Source organism: Rhipicephalus microplus, chromosome X, assembly GCF_043290135.1.
Source record: "Rhipicephalus microplus isolate Deutch F79 chromosome X, USDA_Rmic, whole genome shotgun sequence".
In the NCBI taxonomy this organism is placed as follows: domain Eukaryota; kingdom Metazoa; phylum Arthropoda; class Arachnida; order Ixodida; family Ixodidae; genus Rhipicephalus; species Rhipicephalus microplus.
Window position 1 is genome coordinate 65,556,255 of NC_134710.1, and position 21,138 is coordinate 65,577,392.

At 44.3% G+C, this 21,138-nt stretch overlaps 1 protein-coding gene across 1 annotated transcript in view; it reads left to right on the forward strand.

The window, feature by feature from the left end:
- Window positions 1-9,670, forward strand: part of flr (actin-interacting protein 1 flr) — a 58,033-nt gene extending 48,363 nt beyond the window's left edge. The window contains exons 15-16 of the mRNA XM_037426936.2: window positions 3,558-3,708; window positions 8,550-9,670. Of these exons, the coding sequence (XP_037282833.2) occupies window positions 3,558-3,708; window positions 8,550-8,659 (261 nt within the window). The 3' untranslated portion in view covers window positions 8,660-9,670. The remainder of the gene's footprint in view (window positions 1-3,557; window positions 3,709-8,549) is intronic.
- Window positions 9,671-21,138: the final 11,468 nt, after the last annotated feature.

A 21,138-nucleotide genomic window follows, 5' to 3' on the forward strand; every position in this document is an offset into this window, starting at 1 on the left:
TTTTCTGACTTCTTCTATCATTACTGGCTGGGTGTCATCTGGGTTACTGCTAGTTCTTATAGTATTAAAGTCGTGGTTGTCTCGGCTACTGTACAGATCTCTGTAAAACTCCTCCGTTATTTTAACTATCCTATCCCTATTGGTAGTTATTTTGCCTTTTTTGTCCCTTAGTGCATACATCCGATTTTTGCCTATCCCAAGTTTCCTCTTCACTGCTTTGATGCTTCCTCCGTTTTTCAGAGCGTGTTCAATTCTCTCCATGTTATACCTTCTTATATCGCATGCCTTACCCCTATTAATCAACTTTGAAAGCTCTGCCAGTTTTATTTTGTCTGTTGTACTTGAGACTTTCATGATTTGACGCTTCTTAATGAGATTCTTCGTTTCCTGGGAAAGCTTGCCAGTGTCCTGTCTAACTACCCTGCCTCCAACTTCCACTGCACACTCCGTAATGATACTCGTCAGATTATCATTCATTGTATCTACGCTAAGGTTGGTTCCCTCACTAATAGTCGTGTACCTGTTCTGAAGCGAGACTCTGAATTCCTGTACTTTCCCTCTCAGTGCTAGCTCATTGATTGGCTTCTAGCGTATCAGTTTCTGTCGTTCCTTCTTCAAGTCTAGGCGAATTCGAGACCGTACCATTCTATGGTCACTGCATCGTACCTTGCCAACCACTTCTACATCCTGCACAATGCCTGGGTGTGCACTCATTATAAAGTCTATTACGTTTCTATTTTTGCCATTAGGACACCTGCATGTCCACTTGCGGTTTCCTCGTTTTCGATGGAACGTATTCAAAATCCGTAAATTATTGCGTTCTGCGAATTCTACTAGTATCTCTCCTGTGGCGTTTCTAGTGCCGATGCCATAATCTCCTACTGCCTGGTCTCCAGCCTGCTTCTTCCCTACGTTTGCATTAAAGTCTCCCATCAGTATAGTATACTATGTTTTTACCTTACTCATTGCCGATTCCACGTCTTCATAGAAGCTTTCAACTGAAGCGTCATCATGGCTGGATGTAGGCGCGTAAACCTGTACACCTTCATCTTGTATCTTTTATTCAGTTTAATTACGATATCTACCACTCTTTCATTAATGCTATAGTATTCTTTTATGTTACCAGCTATGTTTCTGTGAACTAGGAAGCCCACTCCCAGTTCTCTTCTGTAAGGCAAGCCCCTATAGCAAAGGACGTTCCCATTCTGTAGCACCATATAAGCCTCATCTGTCCTCCTAACCTCACTGAGCCCATTTAACACCTTCTAGCTCCTTGAATAATACAGCTAGACTTCCCTCACTAGTCGGGGGTCATTTGGGGGGTCACGGTCTGTGCTCCTTCTATGTGGCTGCAATGTTGTCTATTGATCTTTTGGCGGCGGCAATGATGGCATGGAACTTAAACGCAGAGGTATGGTTCTTGTTGAGTAAGGGTACACACTCCTAGAACAATATTTGTCTGATGTTAAAGGCTATGACCTACTGGTGACTCATGACGCACTCAATGAAAATGTTTTTGCACTGTGTACGGTGGGACTTGCGTACAAAAGCACATCATCATGTGCTGTTGTCTGAAGCTCGAAATTGCAAATGATACATATTGTATATTGCATTGGACGTTAGGTGGCATGAGTGTTTGTAAGGAACTGGGCGGCAGCATGTTCCTTCATTGCGTTGCTTGCAAACTTTTCCCACGGTTTTCGAAATACATGCAATTGGACTAAGTGTACGAGTTTACCCTGCTGCTCTAAAACTTCTCAGAGCACCTAATAGAGGCTTTTGCCTTTTACGTGCGCAGAAGAAAGTGCAGCACAGAATTAAGAAACCAACTTATCGGAGAAACTGGCTTCATATGTTTTTCTTGTGGTAAGCACATTGCATTTCAATATAGGTTGCAAAAAAGGCAGAAAACAGCCTTGTGTCTCTCTAATAAATGAGCCAAACTCCTGCTCAAAAATTGGCAGAGCTATCTTGTTGGAGCAAAAAAAAAAAAAAAAAAAAGAGGCACAGCCACGTGCCCCATCAGTGGGTCACGACGCACCTGGCGGATACACCCCAATGGCCCACTGATGGGTCACTGTGCACCTGAAACCAGACTAAAGAAAAGCATGCCACAGTGAACGTGTAAATCAATTGATAGCGCTTCAAGATGTCCAATCTGCGTTTGTCTACTTCACAGGATCTTGATTTGGTTACTGTGCTTGACAAAGCCAGTGCACACTAAGTACTCATCCAGATCAGCTGAAAGGGCCAGTAAGCAACCTTGATGTCCAAAAATTGTAATGAAGAAAAATATGGGCACTTTTGTTACGCAAACATGCTGCCGCAAGAATATTATGAATATGTGCTATAGTAAGGAAGTTATAGGGATTAGGACATCTGTTGCAGCTGGTTTCAAAATTTCACACGGCCTCTCCATCCTTCTGGGCTGTAGGGAGGAGGGAAGGTGGCCTGTCATCGGAACTCCGCCTACTTTGGCAATATGACATGGCGTCAACGATACGTCATCAGAACGCAGCCAATGTCTGAGCAGGGCTTCAACTACATCAGCATGTGTCATAGCGGCGTGGGAAGGAGGTGGTGTGCCCTTCCCCTAGCGGTGAAATAGCGAAATGCCTCTTTATCTCGAAGGCTTTTGTTGTGTTAATACTGCCTCTCCTGATATTCTCGTGCTCCACAAAACAGCAGAGGGCAGTGCAAGAAAATTAAAATTGCGGACTTCGCAATCAAAACTGCATCACTGTAGGGCCAAGGCACCGTTTCATAGAGCAAATGACCAATTGACGACTTCAGTGGCACGTCAAGTTGTGCAGGGGCAAGTTCACATCACTGCGGACATGAGGGACATTGGTTGGAACGAAAGAGGCGCAGGAAGGCTTTTTCTAAATCGACAGCAAGCAGCACTGTAATATTCAGAAATGTGATCGTCGTAGTCTACTTGCACAAATTGGCAAGCTTGTTTAGGGGATGTAAAAAAAAGAGAAAATTCGAAACCTGTTTACAGGAGTTTTAGGTACTGGAGTTGATCGTCAATTGTGCCGAGTCATGTATGGTGTCATAGCAGTACATTATAGTCATTTATAAGTGTTGCGGCTGCTACAGGGTGACATCACGTGCCGGTGCTGCCCTTATCTGAACTGGAAGTTATGGTAATTGCTTAAGAAAAAAGATTAACGTAAAAATTAAAAATTCTCAAGGTTAAAAGGCACAGTCACTTGTTACCCTCATCCTCTACCCCGTATGTGTAATATGCAATGCGCACGTCAAATCAAAAGCAGAGAGAAAGCAATCGGAGGCTGTGATAAACTGTCAGTAACTCTGCTTAACCTTGACAGATACTTCAGAATCTTTACTGCTGGAGATTCGTGACACAATTCGGTCCTGTAGTAAGATTTTTGTATGATTATTTAGAAAAGTGTTGCAGGACCTCTTTAAAGTGAACTACTTTTGTGCACTGCTTGAACCAGAGGTTCTTACAGATTTCAGACATGTGGAGTGCAAAATGAACTCTGCATCAAGTGAGCACTCTTGTAGATGTCCCATTGTTTTCCTTGCAGCTGGCTCACAAGCTGGACTGGTGCTTCCACACAGCTCGGGTGAACTGCATTGGTTGGTCACCCGACTCAAAGTTTCTTGCTACTGGTAGTTTGGACACTGGTGTGATTGTCTGGAGCACAGAGCACCCCACAAAGCATATCAACATCAAGAGTAAGTTTTCTTTATTGGATTGTTGTATTATCTTTCCCACTGTCTATGAGATTTACTTTGCATTATTAGAGTTTTTTTGGTTTGATAGCTTGATTATAGTGGCAAAAATTGTGTACTGGTGGCTAGGGGCTATCTTTTTTTCTTGGTGGACTGCACTCAAATTTTAATTATGCTAAGCAAGGACTTATTGGTAGCTTCAACTCAAGCGTGCTTGCTATGATGTACATTATCATTCACTCGTAATATAATGCCCTTTGGCCTTTCTTGAACCTCGTGCCCCAAAGAACTGGGGTAGCTGCACACCATTGGTGCAAAGAGTGAGGGAATTGAGGTCCCTATCATGTCTGCAAGCTCCAACTCGCTGTCCTTTTCTACCCTCTTACTATATTTGGCAATGCTGCATCCTCTTTCAGCATGTCTAATCGTTTAACAGCTCTGCTTTAAAACTCTACGCGTCGTTGTGGCCTATCGCAGTAGCCCTGTGGCTATGGTGTTGAACTACTGGGCTTATAGCAAGGTGCGTGCAGGTCCTTGAAAACCTTGAAAACCCTCTCACTTGAAGATGCATTTTCAAGGCCCTTGAAAGTCCTGAAATTTTTTCCCATCCTTGAAAATTCTTCAATTTCCTGAGCACTCCGTGTCAACATTGCGGCCTGTTTTATATGGTAGATCAACATACCTGCCAAGTCTCCCAGATTTTTATCAGTTCTTACGTTTTTACGGTTGTCAGGAAAATCTTTCTGAAATAATTTCTGTGCGTGATCTGGCCACATTGACAAAAATGCAACCCAATCGAATCCAGGCTTTTGCGAACCCATCACATTTTATTGTGAACAAATTGAGGAAGTGTTCATAATGATGCGAAACCGGCAGATATAAGAATTTGGGAAATTCCTCAGCCAAGTTTCACTGTTCATTGGGCCAAAATTCGGATGTTCCGAGCTCTTTTTCTCATCGCTGCGGGACGTATGAACTTTAGGGCCGAAACCTTGAAAAGGAGGTTGAGAGCAGAGTGCTCAAAACTTCGGAAGGACACGTGCCACCAGCGCACTCACTGTCAGAACTGCGGTTATCGTTTGTCACAACTGCTGTGTACAAAACCATGGTCGCTTTGACACGATCATGTGTGGCGACGATGTTACAGAACTCCAAAAGTGGACGCGCCTTCAGCGCTCAACGTTGCATTCCACAAATGCGGCGAACAAAATCGCGACAGATGCAGTCATTGCAAAAAATGACATGGTTTTGAAGTTACGTGCGCAGCCAGTGCTCGTGAATTGAAACGAAACTACCGGTTTCCGCAACCGCTGCGTGCGAAACTGCGGTTGTGGACGCGGCTAACGCAGCAGTAAAGGCGATAAAGATGTAAAAAACGCTAAAAGTGTTTTGGCGTTCTTTTCCAAAAAATAAGTAACGCTCCTGTTGATCTGGGTACTTTGGCTATACTTACATGTTAAGTTTTCGATTGTCTTAAACAAAGCTTCAGCGCGCGCTTTCCCGCCAACCAGCTGCGTCGTCCCATCCGTTGGCGTGTGTCCCAAGAAGATATACACGAGTTATTTTGACAGAAATATATTTTGCTAGTTGTTTTGATGTTTAAAATTTTGAGAGATACAGGTAGTATGTTCGCTCTCTTTTGAGTCTTGCAGTTTTTACTGAGTTTGAAAACTGGAAACCCCACCCTCGGTGTTCAGCCACTCGAAATTGGTATGAGACCGCGCAACGCCAATGTTTAGGCTCCCCCCCCCCCCTTCCCCGTTTTTTTTTTCGCTATGTTTTTTTTTTGGTGCAAAAATAAAGAAAGGGGGAAAATACATCAGCACAACACGCGCCCCCACCCTCTTCCCGTTGTGAAAATCTCCCAGATTCAGAATCCTTGAACTTGGCATGTATAGATCGGCATCGACCTGACCAAGTTTCCATTTCCCAAACAGTAATTGAGCGTAGGTTGATATGGTTTCGTTTTCCAAACTGTACGGGTAATAAGGTTTTACTGTGCCAAACCACAAACAAACTAAGAGAGAGACTCGTAATGCTCTTCGGTGCTGGCTCCTTTCCTATTATGCAAGTGGTGAAGTTAAAGTGCGCTAAAGTGCAGACTAGACATGTTTGTTATAACTGCAGTATGCATGTACTATATTAGTGCAATGAAAGTGAGTCAATTTTGAAAAATCTAAAATAACAAATTTTTAACAGTGCTTGCCGCCCTTAGTCCTTGAAAAACCTGTGACAGGTCCTGGAAAGTCCTTGAATATCCTTGAATTTTTGCTTTGGAAACCTGTACGAGCCCTGTTATAGTCATGGGTTTGATCCTTGTTCCTCTGGCTGTATTCTAATGGAAGCAAAAGAAAAAAATGCATGTGCATATATACTAAGATATATAAGCTTGGGTTAACGAGCCATAGGTGAGAAAAATTACTTCGAAATCTCTGTGACACATACTATGTATGTTCCTAAATGTCACACTTTAAGTTCAAATTCCGTAACATTAAGTGTGTTTTATATGAGATTACGCAAAAAGAAATCTTAAGTAATGTTTGCTTTATTATCCAGTATGAAATGCATCCCTTAGTGCAGCTCTATCGCTATACAGTGGACTCCCAATAAACGAAACTCGCTTAAACGAAACTGCCTCATTAACGGAACTAAATGGGCTCATATGGCTGGATTTCTATGTGTTTCGCAGTAAAATTCATCGTTTAATCGAAACAGTGCTTATTGATCACTTACGGTTAAACGGTACAAACTCTAAACACAGCATAGACTTGCTTATGCCAAAGGTAGTCTCACAACCATGGCAACACCTTGAGATCGAGACAAGCCAATCCATTACCCATTCTGGCTTGTGGTTATGGCAACACCTTGAGATCGAGACAAGCCAATCCAGTACCCATTCTGGCTTGTGGTTGTGGGAGCGAAGTTGGCGAGCCAATTGAGCGTTAGGCCTATTTGTGCGGCGAAGTGCGGTGGATCACGGTGTTATTTCAGCCTGATGGAAATGAAGCGGCCGCACTCTCGCTTGAATAAAAGCTGCAGATTCTTCAGGAGCTCGATCGAAGCAGCCTGCCCAAGATGGAGGTGGCAAAAAAATGCATCCCAAAATCAACCCTGTTGCGGATCTGGAAAGACGAAGAAAAGATTGAAAGCACTGTTAAGAACAGGACCTTTACATCTAAACGGATGCGGACGACGCTTATGAACAACTGGAAAAGTTCTTTTTCTGTGGTTCAAGCGTGCACGGAGTTCCAATTTGCCCATAAGCGGACCAATTCTCGAGCAGAAAGCTCGAGAGATCGCCATGCAAATGGTTAAGAACTTTGTCCTAAGCGACGGATGGCTCAGCCGCTTCAAAACATGCCGCGGCCTAGTCTTCAAAGCAATCTCAGGTGAGAGTGATGCAGTCAACAGGGACATTTGCACCACCTGGCAACAGGGGCGGCTTAAGGAAATTTTGATGAGCTTTGAGCCACAAGACGTCTTCACTGTCGACGAGATGAGTCTTTTTTATAAGGCGCTTCCATCAAAGACTCACCTTCGAAGGCGAAGCCTGTAGCGGAGGAAAATGCAGTAAAGATTGCATCACTGTGCTGGTGGATGCAAACATGGCAGGAGATGAGAAATTGAAGCTGTTGGTAACAGGAAAATCAGGGCACCCACGTTGTTTCAAAGGCATTCGATACCTTCCCATTGCGTACCATGGGAACGAAAAAGCGTGGATGACCATGGCCATTTTCAAAAACTGGCTTCAGGAGGAAGACGCACGATTTACGAAGCAAGGCAGGAAGGTTGTCTTCGTCGTGGATAATTGCCTAGCCCACGGTCAGGTTCAAGTACTCCAAGCCATCACTCTGGAGTTCTTGCCAGCCAATGAAACGGCAGTGATCTAGCCAATGGATCAAGGCGTTATTCAGAACATTAAAGTTCACTACTGTAGACGATTGCTCCATCAAATGCTGCATAGAGCAGGCAGTGGGAAATGCTACAGCATAGATTTATTGGCAGCCATCCACATTTTGGCTTGTGCCTGAGGGCAAATGAAGGCAACAACAATACACAGATGCTTCCACCATGCTGGCTTTCAAGTGCAAGAAAGCAGTACCTCACGAAGAAGAAAGCCCTGCTGATGCCGACATTGAGACAGTATTCAGTCAGGTCGTACCCTCTGCCCCTTTCACGCTGCAGGACTACAAATTAATTGATGAAAATGTTCGTACCTTTCATGAAGAGACTGTCGAGGAAATGATTGCCAAAGTGCACGATGAGGATCAATCCTTCAGCAATGAATGTGATGACAATACTGCCAGTGAAGTGGTGCCACCAGACCGATCAGTTAAAGAGGCTGTGGAACTTTCGCAGCGCTATTTTGAGCATGAGGCTTGTCCATAACTTCTAGCTTGTTTGTCGGGCATGGGTGTGTACCTTGTGAAACATCAACTCAAGCTTGCCAAACAAACCACTCTTCACTCCTTTTCTTTCTCCTACTCATCCTCATTAGTAAGGTGAGGTTTGTGCAGTTTGAATAAAGGTCTTAGTTCACTAAATAAGTGTACTTTGCCTAAATGAAACTTCTGATAAATGGAACAGTTTTATGGATCCCCTTTGGGTTCCGTTTAAGAGGAGTTGACTCTACTATATAAATCTTTTTTTTTTTTTGGTTAGTTATGTAACTGTGTGGTGTTCTTTTATTATTTCCTGGCCATGTGATGATAACTGAAGTGCTCTTTTCTTTCAGGTCTCTTGCTCGAGAATATAGTTGTGTGGCGTTCAAAAGATTGCAAATGCCCTCCCCCCTTCCTCCCCACCTGTTTTATGTACCCCTATGAGTAATTTTTTCATTGCAGAGGCTCATCCCCAGAGCCAAATCACCAGGCTAGCATGGTTGGACAATTCGACAATTGTGTCGGCTGGCCAGGACAGTAATGTGAAGATTTGGGAGGTGACATTCTCCTGAAGTGGGGTTCCTTTCGACACTGCCACTACACAACACAGGCTTGCAGTGAGGCAAGGCTCTTGCCTTGGCCTTTATGTTTTTCCCCTCACTTTGTTTTGGAACAGTTTATGTTGGGTTTGAGCTCTTCCACTTCTGCGCATTGCATCTTTGACAACTTGTTTGTTTTGTTTATGCATGTAACCAGATGTGGTTTCAGATCATGTTTTTTTTTTTTGCAAGCTTTATTCATGTATCCGGGTTTTTCTTTTTTTGCTTTTTTTAAAATTTTAGGTGTAGTAAAATGAAAGTGTGATGCAAGTAAATTATTGATGACTTGGAAGCATATGAGAGGCCTTCTTTTGGACAAAAGAAAAAAAAAACAGGACAGACAAAATAACTGACAGATTCCTAGTGTTTTGAAGTGCTTGTGTTGGCTAGGGTTATAGTGCCTATGTACCTGTGTAAACTGAACTGAATGCTGTGTTTGGACTAACTTGTGGATTTGTTGTGACTTTTCATTGGTAATGGACTTGAGTTCAAAGCAGAAGAAAACGCTCGTGGACGTTGCTGAAGAATTCTTGTTGTTGCAGTTTAGTGTTTTAGTTGAGTCAGTTGCTTTATACTCTTTTGTTTCTTGCTTTTTTTTGGTTGAGTTCAAAATGGACCCTTGTTCTTTTGGTCACTGTTTTGATGTATGACATGCTTTTGTAAGTTTTATTCAGTGAAAACATGCCTTACGTGAAGCCTTAAATAAGAAGGATGCCTTGCCACAATCTTAAGCTTTTCTTTGTGAATGACTGTAGTTTTTTCAGTGTGAGTCCATGGAAGTTGTGTCACTTGCAGCAAGTTGTCCAGTATTTATTGTGGCGTGAATGATGGGATCAAGATAAAAAAAAAAAGATATGTAAGCATTTTGATGATGGTTTTTGAAGCTTTTCTTTCCATGCTACATTTTGAGGAGTACTGTGTGTATTTTGTTAACTTTTAAAAAATGCAGGTTGCCTTGCTAATAAAAGGGGAATTAACATTTCATCTTGTCTTCTGTTTGTGAGAAAAAAGGCATAACCATTTCTGGTTGTGTACTATTTATTCTATGTGTATTATTTCAGAACATACCCTAGAGTTTCGCAGCTCTAGCTCAACAATTTAAAATATGCTAGTCGTCTAGTACAGAACCATACTTTGAAGCTATTAGTGTCCAAGTAGTATGTTTCATTCAAATACTTTGCTTGAAATGCAATTGCGATGTGCTTGACATTAGGGATGGAAGTGCTGCGTCAATAGTGCCATTCTGCGCCAATCTGACCACTATGCAAAGCTGCGCCTAAACAGCAATTTGCGCGTGCAACGCCGAATTTAGTAGAGTTTTATCATCAACCAAGCAAGACACGTGGTCTATACAAACGCAACTGCATCCATATCTCATGTAGTTCAGTCACCTCGTATTTCGGTTCATGCATGAATCTTGTGCCATGTGAACGAAATGCATGAATCTTGGTAAGGTGACCTTTGTGTGTATACCTCATTATGCGACTCTATATATATATTTTCTTACAGCCAAGCTGTTAGTCAAACTATATAGACAGCAGTGGTGTTGCAAAAAACTTGCCGCACTGTTGCCAAGCACTGCAGGCACCTTGCCATGAAGACCGTTGAACCATATGAACTGTTAAAAAATATATAAAAATCAGTTTCGCCGGCGAAGTGATGAATGTAGAGCAATAATTTGTAATGTTGTATTAGTAATAAGGCACGCACTCATTTTATTTTTGTTACCGCCTCATTACGCTGCAACGCTGCCTTGCGCAAACCGTGCTCAAATGACAGAGAATCATCTGATGAAGGTTCTAATGGGAACCTTCTGATGAGATTACGCGCACAACGCATACATTAGAGTGTACTGGAACTTACGCGGCCTTTAGCGATAACGCTGGAAGCTTCGATGGCATATGTATAAATGCTGACACACTTCACTGCTTCAGGCTATCGTCGGCTGACACTCTATGTTCGCTTCTGTCAGTCTGCAGCGTGTATTGCTTTTAGAGTGATGTTTTGTTTTCCGGGCACGCGTTCGCCCAAATAAAACGTGCAATCATGAAAACAGTGACTGCTGCATTTGTCAACCTCACGATCCCGTGACAATACAAAGGCTGACAACTGACCCTTTTGAATCAACCATAGCAAAACTCTACAAAATGCTGGTGTAAGAGATTAAGTACGGCCAACGGCCGCTCCAGGGAGAATTGCTCTTATCGCACATTTTCTTCCCGTTGAGAGCGCACCAGAGAACACCTACCACCAGAGCATCACGTAGAACTGTTTACGAGCAGTGTGCCGATGCTTGCCGAGGTAGCGCGCGCGCCAGCTATTGCAACCACGTCCTTGGAATCCAAGATCATAGCTGCTGCTCGAGTGACACTTACTCCCATTTCTCCCCCGTCTTTTCATGCTCGTTCAAGACGAGCGGCATGTTTCCTCTCTGCTAGAACATTCGACGGCAGGTCTAACACGCGGTGTTACAGCGACGGAGATTAACAGCGATGGAGATTGGCCGCCTCGTTCAATCTGTTTGAGCAGTGCTTGTCGCCCCATTTCGTGTGAATTTACGCGTGGGTAGAACGTACAATGCACAGGAAATTTCGCCAACTTGTAGTTTACGCGGAACATGGCGGCGACGGCGAAAAACCTGTCGAGTGTCCATATAATTCCTATCGTAATTGAAAGTTTTTGCTTCATCGCCTAGCAATGGCGCCGCGAGTGCATCTAAATTTTCTCGCGTTTGTAGGCTGTTGCTCTTCCATGACCGAAACATGTTTTTTCTTTTACATTTATATTTATAGGGTCTTATTGGGTTTAGTATGAAGACAGCTGTTATTAGCTCATCTCTGGTCTTGAGTTGCTGTGCATGTTGGATTCCGTGTTTTAATCACATTTTGAACATTGCTGCATTTTAACATTAAAGTTTTTCATTTATCTGAGGTATAGGTATCCAAAGTACCACTTATTTTTTCAGTTTTGTCTTTGAATTCCTGTGCTTTCAGCTTTGATTTTTTTAGTATATATAAATATATATATATATATATATATATATCTGTGTGTGTGTGTGTATGTGTGTGTGTGGGTGGGTGAGTGGGTGGGTGGATGGGGTAAGTTTGGTTGTTTCATCAGCGTGGAATGTTTAGTGAAAACCACTGAAAACTTTTGTGTTTACTAGACAGCAACAGTTTTAATAACGGGGATATTTAACCGTAGAAATCTGCTCCCAAACTAAATTTCGATGCTCCAAAACACACCTTTCCTTTTGGTGCTCCAGAGCTGCTCCAAAACTCCCCGTTTGCTGCTCCAAAGTACCCCCAAAACCTCATTTCTGCTCCCAAAGACTGAAGCCCGCTTCCATTGCTGTGAAATGCAATTACGCAGAAAACAAACCTCGGTGAAGCTATGAAACATGTATCAATTCCTAAAATACAGGTGTTTTGTGCAGTTTGTAATGTTTGCGATTTTTCCCTCAACACTTATAAGACAGTATTTTTACTCGTTTGACGGGAATAAATGTTAACCAAGTGCGGTGGTTTTTCCCCTGGGTGCGGTCAAAATTTAGAAATTGTAAAGATTGGCGGGAAAGTGTCGTTTACGGCCTAAATTTATAAAAAATTTTCGCGCCGGCTTTCTCTTCAGGTGAGAATGGGTGAAGGTTCGTCGCAGTGCCCCCCTTCAGACTATGTCAGTTTATGGGGGCGACTTTGCGACCCCCCCTCTAAGAAAATTGAGCCATTCCCCCCCCCCCACCTTGTGCGCGCCTATACACGCACCCAGTCGGGTTTTCGCAAGCAACAGTTTGTTGAGCCCTAATGTACCCAGTATGTGAGAGGCGTTGGACGGGTAGATCCACGCAATGTGTGACCTGAAGACGGCACTCGTGATCTCCGCCTTTTTGTGGCTCGCGTACGACGTCCAACAATGATGTGTCGCTGCCGTCTTCAAAGGAGAAAGTGCGTACGACGTCCAACAATGATGTGTCACTGCCGTCTTCAAAGGAGAAAGTTCTGTTGAACAAATGTAAAAGTATAGCTCCTCTGCTGCGTTTTGATCAGGACGAAATATTGTGGCATATGCTGACGTTTCTAAACATTTCTAGGCAATCTGTTTGAAAAGGCTGAAGTAGTTTCCAAGAAAGAGAGAGCTGCTTATAGCACAAGGCTCATGAACAAGGTGTTATCCTAATATTTCATACATGTAAAGTTCCTTTCAGAAATGGATAGCCCTAAATCAAACAAGACAAAGACGAGCACAGGAAAAGCGCTAGGTGCAACTAAGCCTTATTTCAAAAAGTCTCCCTAATATATGAACAGCCGAGTGGCGCGTGTGGGCGCATTGCACGTGCCAGTCAACAACGCTTTAATCAGGATCAAAACAGCAATACATACATGTGTGCATCATAATCATGCTTCTAAAATCGGTTTTAAATGTGAAACATTTCTTAGTCGCATAGGGTCTCGAATCCGGCGTCGGCCGAGCCGTCCACACCCCTGCATGCGCATGCTCGCGTCTCGTGCCGAATGCTCGTGCCAACTGTCGCTCCCCTCACCCCTCTCGCCTGGCAGGCTGACGCAGGTAGCGAGTAAAAAAAAAAAAAAAAACAGACATCTCGCGCTGCACAACCGTTCACTGGCCATTCCGTTTATGTAGGCACTGGATCGCGCGTTCATTCAGTCAAAGGTGTCTTAACTTGGCTTTCTCTTGACTTGACGCTTTGCTTGACTCGAGCAGGTCCGATGATAGCAACAGTATACCATCAATCATGTAGTGGGGCACAAGCCAACATCAGCATCCCACCACTCATTGAATGCTACTCCTTCATTCAACAAGTAAGAATAGTTAAGATGAAATAAAAATCAAGCATTCCCAAATCATGCCCAATTACGCAACACTCACGCGATACCACTCTGCGACGCATTTACTCGTTTCCCCGGTGGGACGATGCGGGTGGCTTTTTGTTTCTTTACTGATGCGCAGCACAACTGAAGTGTCACTGATACAATTACCAAATATGTATTAATGTGATAAGCTTCCATCAGATCTCTCGCCAGGGCATTCCCACTTCTGCCTAGATTTCGAATTCTAGTCGGCACTGGCTTACAGGTCCTGCAATGCATAGGTAAATTGAAAGTGAAGTTATTGGTTTCTCGTGTTTCCGTGCTCGATCGTTGGCGCAGCGGTCAGTCTGGCCGATATAAATTTGACACAGGTGAGTGGGATTTCGTACAAGACGCGTACGGCGCATGAAACGTGGGGCCGAACGAGCTTTTTTCCGCATGTTGATTTCTCGGGTTGTGCCGAAATGCCTTGGCATAGCCGAGCCAGTTTACGCGGCGCAGAAACAACCTAAAGGTACATTGTACATATGTACCACATTTTTTGTTTTAAATTTGCGCGACACTTTGTGCACATACGGCACCACTTGCGGCCTTTTTACAGCGAAATAAGTTATGAGATCACAACTCGGGTCAAGCGTAGCATAGTTGTCTGCCGCCGCCGCCGGTGTCCGTAACCACATCGCACGAAATTAGAAGAAAAACTTAGTACCAATGACACAGTGGGGCTCGAACCCGTGTCCGCTGGGTGCCAGTCCAGTATTCTACCACTGAGCTACGCCGGTGCTTGGGACTTGTTGGCAAACTTGCCTTAGGCAGGTTTGATGTTGGTGAAGCAATCGCGTTAATACGACTTGTAAAGTGTTTCGAAACAGCGAAAGAACAACCAGTCGTCGCACAATGCAAATAGCGTAATGAGTGGGTCGTCCAGTGCTCCAACCCATTAAAACATTTTGTTCTTGTTCACCTATTAACTGTAGCGCATACCCACTTCAGCCATAATTCCCCATCGTCGTCAGCCACTGCCTGAACAATTAGCACGAAATTGCTTGCAAGTCTTTAGCGGACACCACGCTTCTCAGAAGAATGACGAAAAATTGCATAGCGAATGTCGGCCTACTACCCCCAAAAATTTAATAATGCCCTAGTGGGCATCAAGCAAGTGTGTTTGCAGCAGTTACCCAATAAGTGTTTTGAAAAGGCTCTGAAAGGCCGCTCTTCTAGCTTTCGCTGCGACTGTGCTGTGCCACGGCCGCTCCATCTCCCCCTCTGGTGCGGCCCGCCGAACGCTCCTCTCTGCCTGTGAGAGCGCTAGTTCCCTTTCAACCCGCCGCGTCTGCTATGGCGCTAGCTATCGGCGACGCGGGGGTTTCTCTCAAAGCGCTCTTCAGCCATAGTGAGCTACCTGCGCGGGTACTTTCATGTGGTTCTGCTCCGAATTAGAGGGCGCATTCCTGCTTCTGGCTGCCTTTAAAATGCCAACCTGCACATATAAAGAAAATTTTACGTTCTGCACTAACAAGACGCATGACGCTAAACGAACCTTTAGCAATTTCTCTGCTGTGAAGACTGCTGTTCTGGCGTCAACTCGGTCGTTGCCACCATTGAATTGGCGGAAGCAGCTGAATAGCGACTCAACTGGATCACTGTTGAGAGCCCGCGTCAACGTGTACTTGAAGCTGAACATAGTAATAAACCATTATATAGAAAAACCTACTTCCAAAACATAATGAGCCATTAGTTATCAAAGTTGAACAATTCATCTTTCTTTAAAAGTTAGTATACCTGCCCGACGTCATTCAGGAGGTACTCCACTACAGCAACCGTTGATCTTGTCGTCATGATGGTTGCTTCATACGTCTTCTTAGTGAGGGACTTTGCTCGACACTTCGCGCTTTCCGGCTTGATGTCCTTGAGATAGCCAATGAAGTCTACCTCAAGCCATGTGAGTCGATCGTCTTCACTTGTGACAAACGGCATTTGCCTAGATTTCCAGCCAGATATGTCATGTAGGTCATACCACATCCCAACAATTTTCATGAATGTGGTTGCCGATCCGCAGCCCCTGAATTCAGAAGTGCTCTCGTGAGCTTTCAGATTCTTCTGAAGGAACTCGAGGCTGCTAATTACGGCAGGTGAAAATACTATGGTGGCGCGAGACACTTTCATTTTCTCTAAATTGTTGGGCTCAGCGTGAGATCGGCTTAGCAGTCGCGCTGGTTTGACGAGCAAATTTTGCCGAGTCTCATAGAGAGCCTTTAGAAAAACGCCTCCTCTAATTTTCTCGGTTTGGTCAAACATCTCTTTTCTAGCAGATTTGTTATTAGGTTTTTGATGAGGTGGTTAGGGTCATATAAAAGGAATAAGAGGTCCTTTTCCCATACTGGATGCGGCACAACATGCTGCAGAGTGTTGTTATCAGACATTCCTCGAAACATGGCGGTGTTTGTCTGATGGTTGTCCGTCACAATATGAACAACAAAAAACCCTGCGTCCTCAACAGCTTTCAGCACGTTGAACGTCAGGCTGCGGAGCCGGTCATATTTCAGGTGCCTGGTAAAAAAATACCCGACCGGAATCGGGCAAGCCGTGGAAAGCCCACGCAAAACAAAACAAAGGAGCCTGTTGGCTATTTCAGTGGCACCGCCAGCTTGAGGTATGCAGTCGATATCAACGAGCCTGAAAATTCTATCAACTTGACGATTACAGATGACTTTCTGCTGTATTGACATTTCATCAATGATAAGGCTGCAGTAGGGCTCTTTTTCTGACGGCAAGCCTTGTCTTTCTACTTGGAGCCGTTCCCTTATCAGGCTGGTTACAGCCGTCTCTCCTGTGTAAGATCCGACAAACTTTTCTAGGGTGCTTCGACACGGGAGCTTCAGCAGCTTCCTCTCCCGTACATGATCGTAGCTTTTGCAAGATATCGCCTTCCACAGCAAACATTCCCGCATCGTGGGCTGCTGCCACGTTGGACGAGTCATATCGAAGTTGGTAATTTGTTCCATGACAAATTTCGCAGTCCTATCTCATTCATGTGCGGCTGTCGCAAGGGCCTTTAGAGCTTGCACAGCACGGTTCTTTTCATATTCCTCAACTTTTTCTCGGAATTCGTCGCAGTTTTTCTAAAGTTCTTGCAAGCGCTCGTTCAGTCTGCACTTTCACTTCCAGGCGATGTGCGTTTCGTTTCGTCTCTGCTATATATTCAGCCAGGTCGAACGTCGTCTGGCATTCTTCATGTTTTAATCCGCTTTCAAGGTGTTCCTGACCACCCATAGACTCGCCCGAAGGTACGTTTTCTTGTGCCTTGCACGGGGAAATGGAGCGGTCGTGTGACTGGTATTTAGTGGCTGTGCCTTCAGCATCAGGTTCTTTTACAAGATGTCGTTTCCTTTTTTTTTTCTTCTGTCACTAACGCCGGTTTCCCTAAAATTCTCGCTTCCGTGTGCGCACCACGTGGCAGACGAAGAAGGCTTTTGCGCTCCTTCCTATTAGAAGGCAACATGTAGGTCGTGTAGGACGGAAACTGAGTTGGCACGGCTGTTGGCAGCAGCAACTTAAGTTTCATGCCTACCTTGCAGTCGTCTGCTGTGAATTGAAGCGAACACACGACAGTCCTGGAGCTGGGCTCCCTATGGCTGCCCTTGTCACTCCCTTCTCGGGAAATGTTCCGCAGCCAGGCATTCCGGAGGTTTTCCTTGGACGGCAGCTCGTGGTATCACAGTTCCGGGTTTCGTGAAGCATTTGACTTACAAAGCGGCACACAACAATTTTTAGGCATCGTATGCACTGAAATTCATCCACAGACCTAAATGAAGTCCAGAGAAAAAAAAGCATCGCATGCTGACCGCACGACGGCAGGATACAACTGTCGCAAAGTAGGGAGGATTAGCAGGATTCCACCTTCGCGCGATTCCACATGCAGGTGCATGGATCAATGGATGGATGGATGAGGCTGTACCCTTTAGATCGGGCGGCGGCTGATGCCACCTAGCCGTAATACTTAGTGAACTAACTATTATATTTATCTTTTTTTTTTTCCTTTAAATAGTGAAGTTGAGGATTCGTACTTTGCAGCGAAGGGTTTAATTTTCACTCGTGCCTTGACTTTAGCCACCAATCAGATGACCTCCTAGTTAATTCTACCCGCTTAAAGTCTATTTTACCCTCTCTGTCCCTAAACCCCAGTGCTTTGAAAAAGTCTGCGCCATCATCCTGAACTATAGGGTGAAGCCCTTTACATAACATTATCAAGTGTTCGGCAGTTTCTTCTTCTCCACACGCACTGCATACTATGTCTACCCCTTCGTATTTGGCCCGATATGTCTTGGTTCGCAATACTCCCGTCCTGGCCTGAAACAGTAGAGAATTACCCCAAGTATTATCATACATCCTTTCCTTGGCAATGTCCTGTTTAAAAGTTCGATAGATCTCTAGTGCGGACTTCTTAATCATGCCAATTCTCCACATGTCAGTCTCCTTTTCCTTCACTTTCTTGTTAACCGATAGTCACCTGCTGTTTTCTAAGTATTTACCAGTCAATTTCCTGGTTCGCTTCCTCCATTTTGTAGCCCCGCCACGGTGGTCTAGTGGCTAAGGTACTCGGCTGCTGACCCGCAGGTCGCGGGATCAAATCCCGGCTGTGGCGGCTGCATTTCCGATGGAGGCGGAAATGTTGTAGGCCTGTGTACTCAGATTTGGGTGCACGTTAAAGAACCCCAGGGAGTCAAAATTTCCGGAGCCCTTCACTACGGCGTCTCTCATAATGAAATAGTGGTTTTGGGACGTTAAACCCCACAAATCAATCAAATCCTCCATTTTGTATCGACATTCTTTATGTACAAGTAGCTGAAAACCTTCCTAGCCCAACGCTCCTCCCCCATTTCTCTCAATCGCATCTCAAATTTTATCTTGCTGCTAGCTTCCCTGCCCTCAAATGATGTCCATCCCATATCACCTTGTACTCCCTGATTTGGTGTATTCCCCTGAGCTCCTAAAGCAAGCCTACCTATTCCACGTTGCTTAATTTCTAATCTTGCTTGAGCTTCTGATCTTAAGCACAAGACTGCATTGCCGAACGTCAGCCCAGGAACCATGACCCCTTTCCATATTCCTCTCACAACGTCATACCTATTGTAATTCCACAGTGCCCTGTTTTTCATCGCTGCTGCATTCCTGTTACCTTTAGTTGTCACATATATTTCGTGTTCCCTTAGGTACTCGGTCCCATTGCTTATCCATATGCCCAGATATTTGTATTTATCTGTTATCTCTAGCGTGACCTCCTGTATTCTAAACTCACTACCTTCGTTATCATTAAAAATTATGACTGCTGATTTTTCCTTACTGAAACTAAAATCTAACCTGTCTCCCTCATTACCGCAAATGTCCATCAATCTCTGCAAATCTTCCTTGTTGTCGGCCATTAGCACTATATCATCTGTGTACATTATTGCTGGTAGTGCCTGATCAATGAGTTTTTCTTGTTTGACTAAAGAAAGGTTGAAGCCAAGTCCACTTCCCTCTAATTTGGCCTCTAATCCTTGTAGGTGCATCATGAATAACAAGGGTGACAGTGGACACCCCTGCCTAAGTCCCCGTTTCACCTCTGTGAGCTTGGACACCTCTTTTTCCCACTTTATAACTACCTTGTTACTTTTATAGATTTCCTTTAAAAGATTTGTGACTCCATCTTCCACACCCAGTGTGTCTAGTATTCCCCACAAGTCCTCTTGAACCACGCTATTGTATGCTCTCTTGATATTAAAAATGCTAGCCACAGGGGCCTGTGTTCCTTTTCTGCTATTTCGATGCACTGCGTCAGTGAGAACACATTGTCTTCCAACCTCCTGTGTTTCCGAAACCCATTCTGCAGTTTCCCCAGCACCCCCTCATCCTCTATCCACGCCTGCAGTCTTTCCTTTATAATCTGCATCGCCAGCTTGTAGACCACTGATGTCACTGTTATAGGACGGTAGTTGTTTATGTCAGCTTTGTCCCTCTTTCCTTTATAGATCATGCTCATCCTGCTAAGTTTCCATCCATCGGGAACTTCACCGTCGATTATTATTGCGCTCACTGCCTCTCTCAATGCCTGCTTAGACTTCGGACTTAATGTCGTTATCAGCATAATCAGAATGCCATCTGGGCCTGTGGATGTACTACTAGTAACCCTCTTCTCAGCCCTTCCCTTCCACTCTCGTGTTGAAAATGGAGCCATTGCGCCACTTGATCCATCCTTGTCTATTGTAGTGCATAAGGCACTTCTTTGTTGAAATTTTTCTGTCACCCTTGTTCTTATGTATTCAATAGTTTCGTCCCCTTCTAGCCTAGCACCCTGAGCTGTAGTTATAAACCTCTGTTCTAGGCTTGTCTAATTTTTTTAGGGAGTTTAGATGGTTCCAAAATTTCGCAGCTGCCTTTCTATCTTTTCTATGTACTTCTGCCAGCCACTGAGCCCCTTTCTAATCTTTTCATTGCTCAGAAGGGATGCATCCCTTCTACAGCTTAGAAAGATTTCCCATTTTCTTTCAACATCATATGTCGGCTCACCCCGTTGCTTAGCATGTCTGTGTTCCCTAGAGGCTTCCTGATGTTTTGCTATAGCTCTCTTAACTTCCTCATCCCACCAACTCTCGGGCTTGTGTCTTCTTTTCCGGGGTGACTTGTCACGTGCCTTAGCAAGCTCTAGCCCAAACAGTCTAATTAGATTTGTGTATGTCCACTCAGTTTTATTATCCTCAGTGATTACTTTCTCAATTTGTTTAGTAGCAATTTCTATTAACCTTTCTGAATGAAAATTTTCGTGTAGTTGCTCATCTTGTCTCCTTCCCACATTCGCTGCTCTTCCAAAACTTACCTTGATACGTTTGTGATCACTATCTAGACTTCTGGAGCCACTTTCTTCTATGTGCATTCTCCTGAGCTTATCATACATCCTATGTGACATCAGTGCGTAATCTATTGTTGACTGCAGCCTTCCTACCTCCCATGTTATTTGCCCTTCACACTTCTCGGTACTGTTGCAAATGATCAAATCATGCCTTTCACACTTATCCATGATCATTTTGCCTGTTGAGTCAGTATACCTATCTATATCTTCTATGTATGCACTCATGTATCCTAGTATAATTATCTCGCACTCTCTTCCTAATTCCTCAATGTCCTTTGATATACACTCCACTATTGCCTGGTTTTCCTCTCTGGCTTTTGCTCCTGTCCACAAGTACACCAAACCAAGGAGTGTCATCTGCCCAGCTACTTTCCCTCTTAACCATAAATGCTCCATGCATCCCTGCTTGACTCTTTGCCAACCCATGCTCTTATGTATAAATGCACCGATTCCACCCCTCTTTTTGCTGCCTTTTGTTCTATTGAAATATTCTCATACGTAGTCCAGATTGCAGGGTGGTTGCTCCATGTCCCGAAGATGTGTCTCCACAACCCTATATACCATCAGCTCCTCCGGCCTCAACTGCTCTTCTATCTCTTCCCACTTTAACCTATTTCTGCCACCCTGCATGTTAATATAGCCTACATCTGACTTAGCTCGGCCCTTGTGCTTACGTCGATTTCTTCTCCCACAGACTTCGTGTGGCTTGAATATTTGTTGCCCCTTTAGGTCCG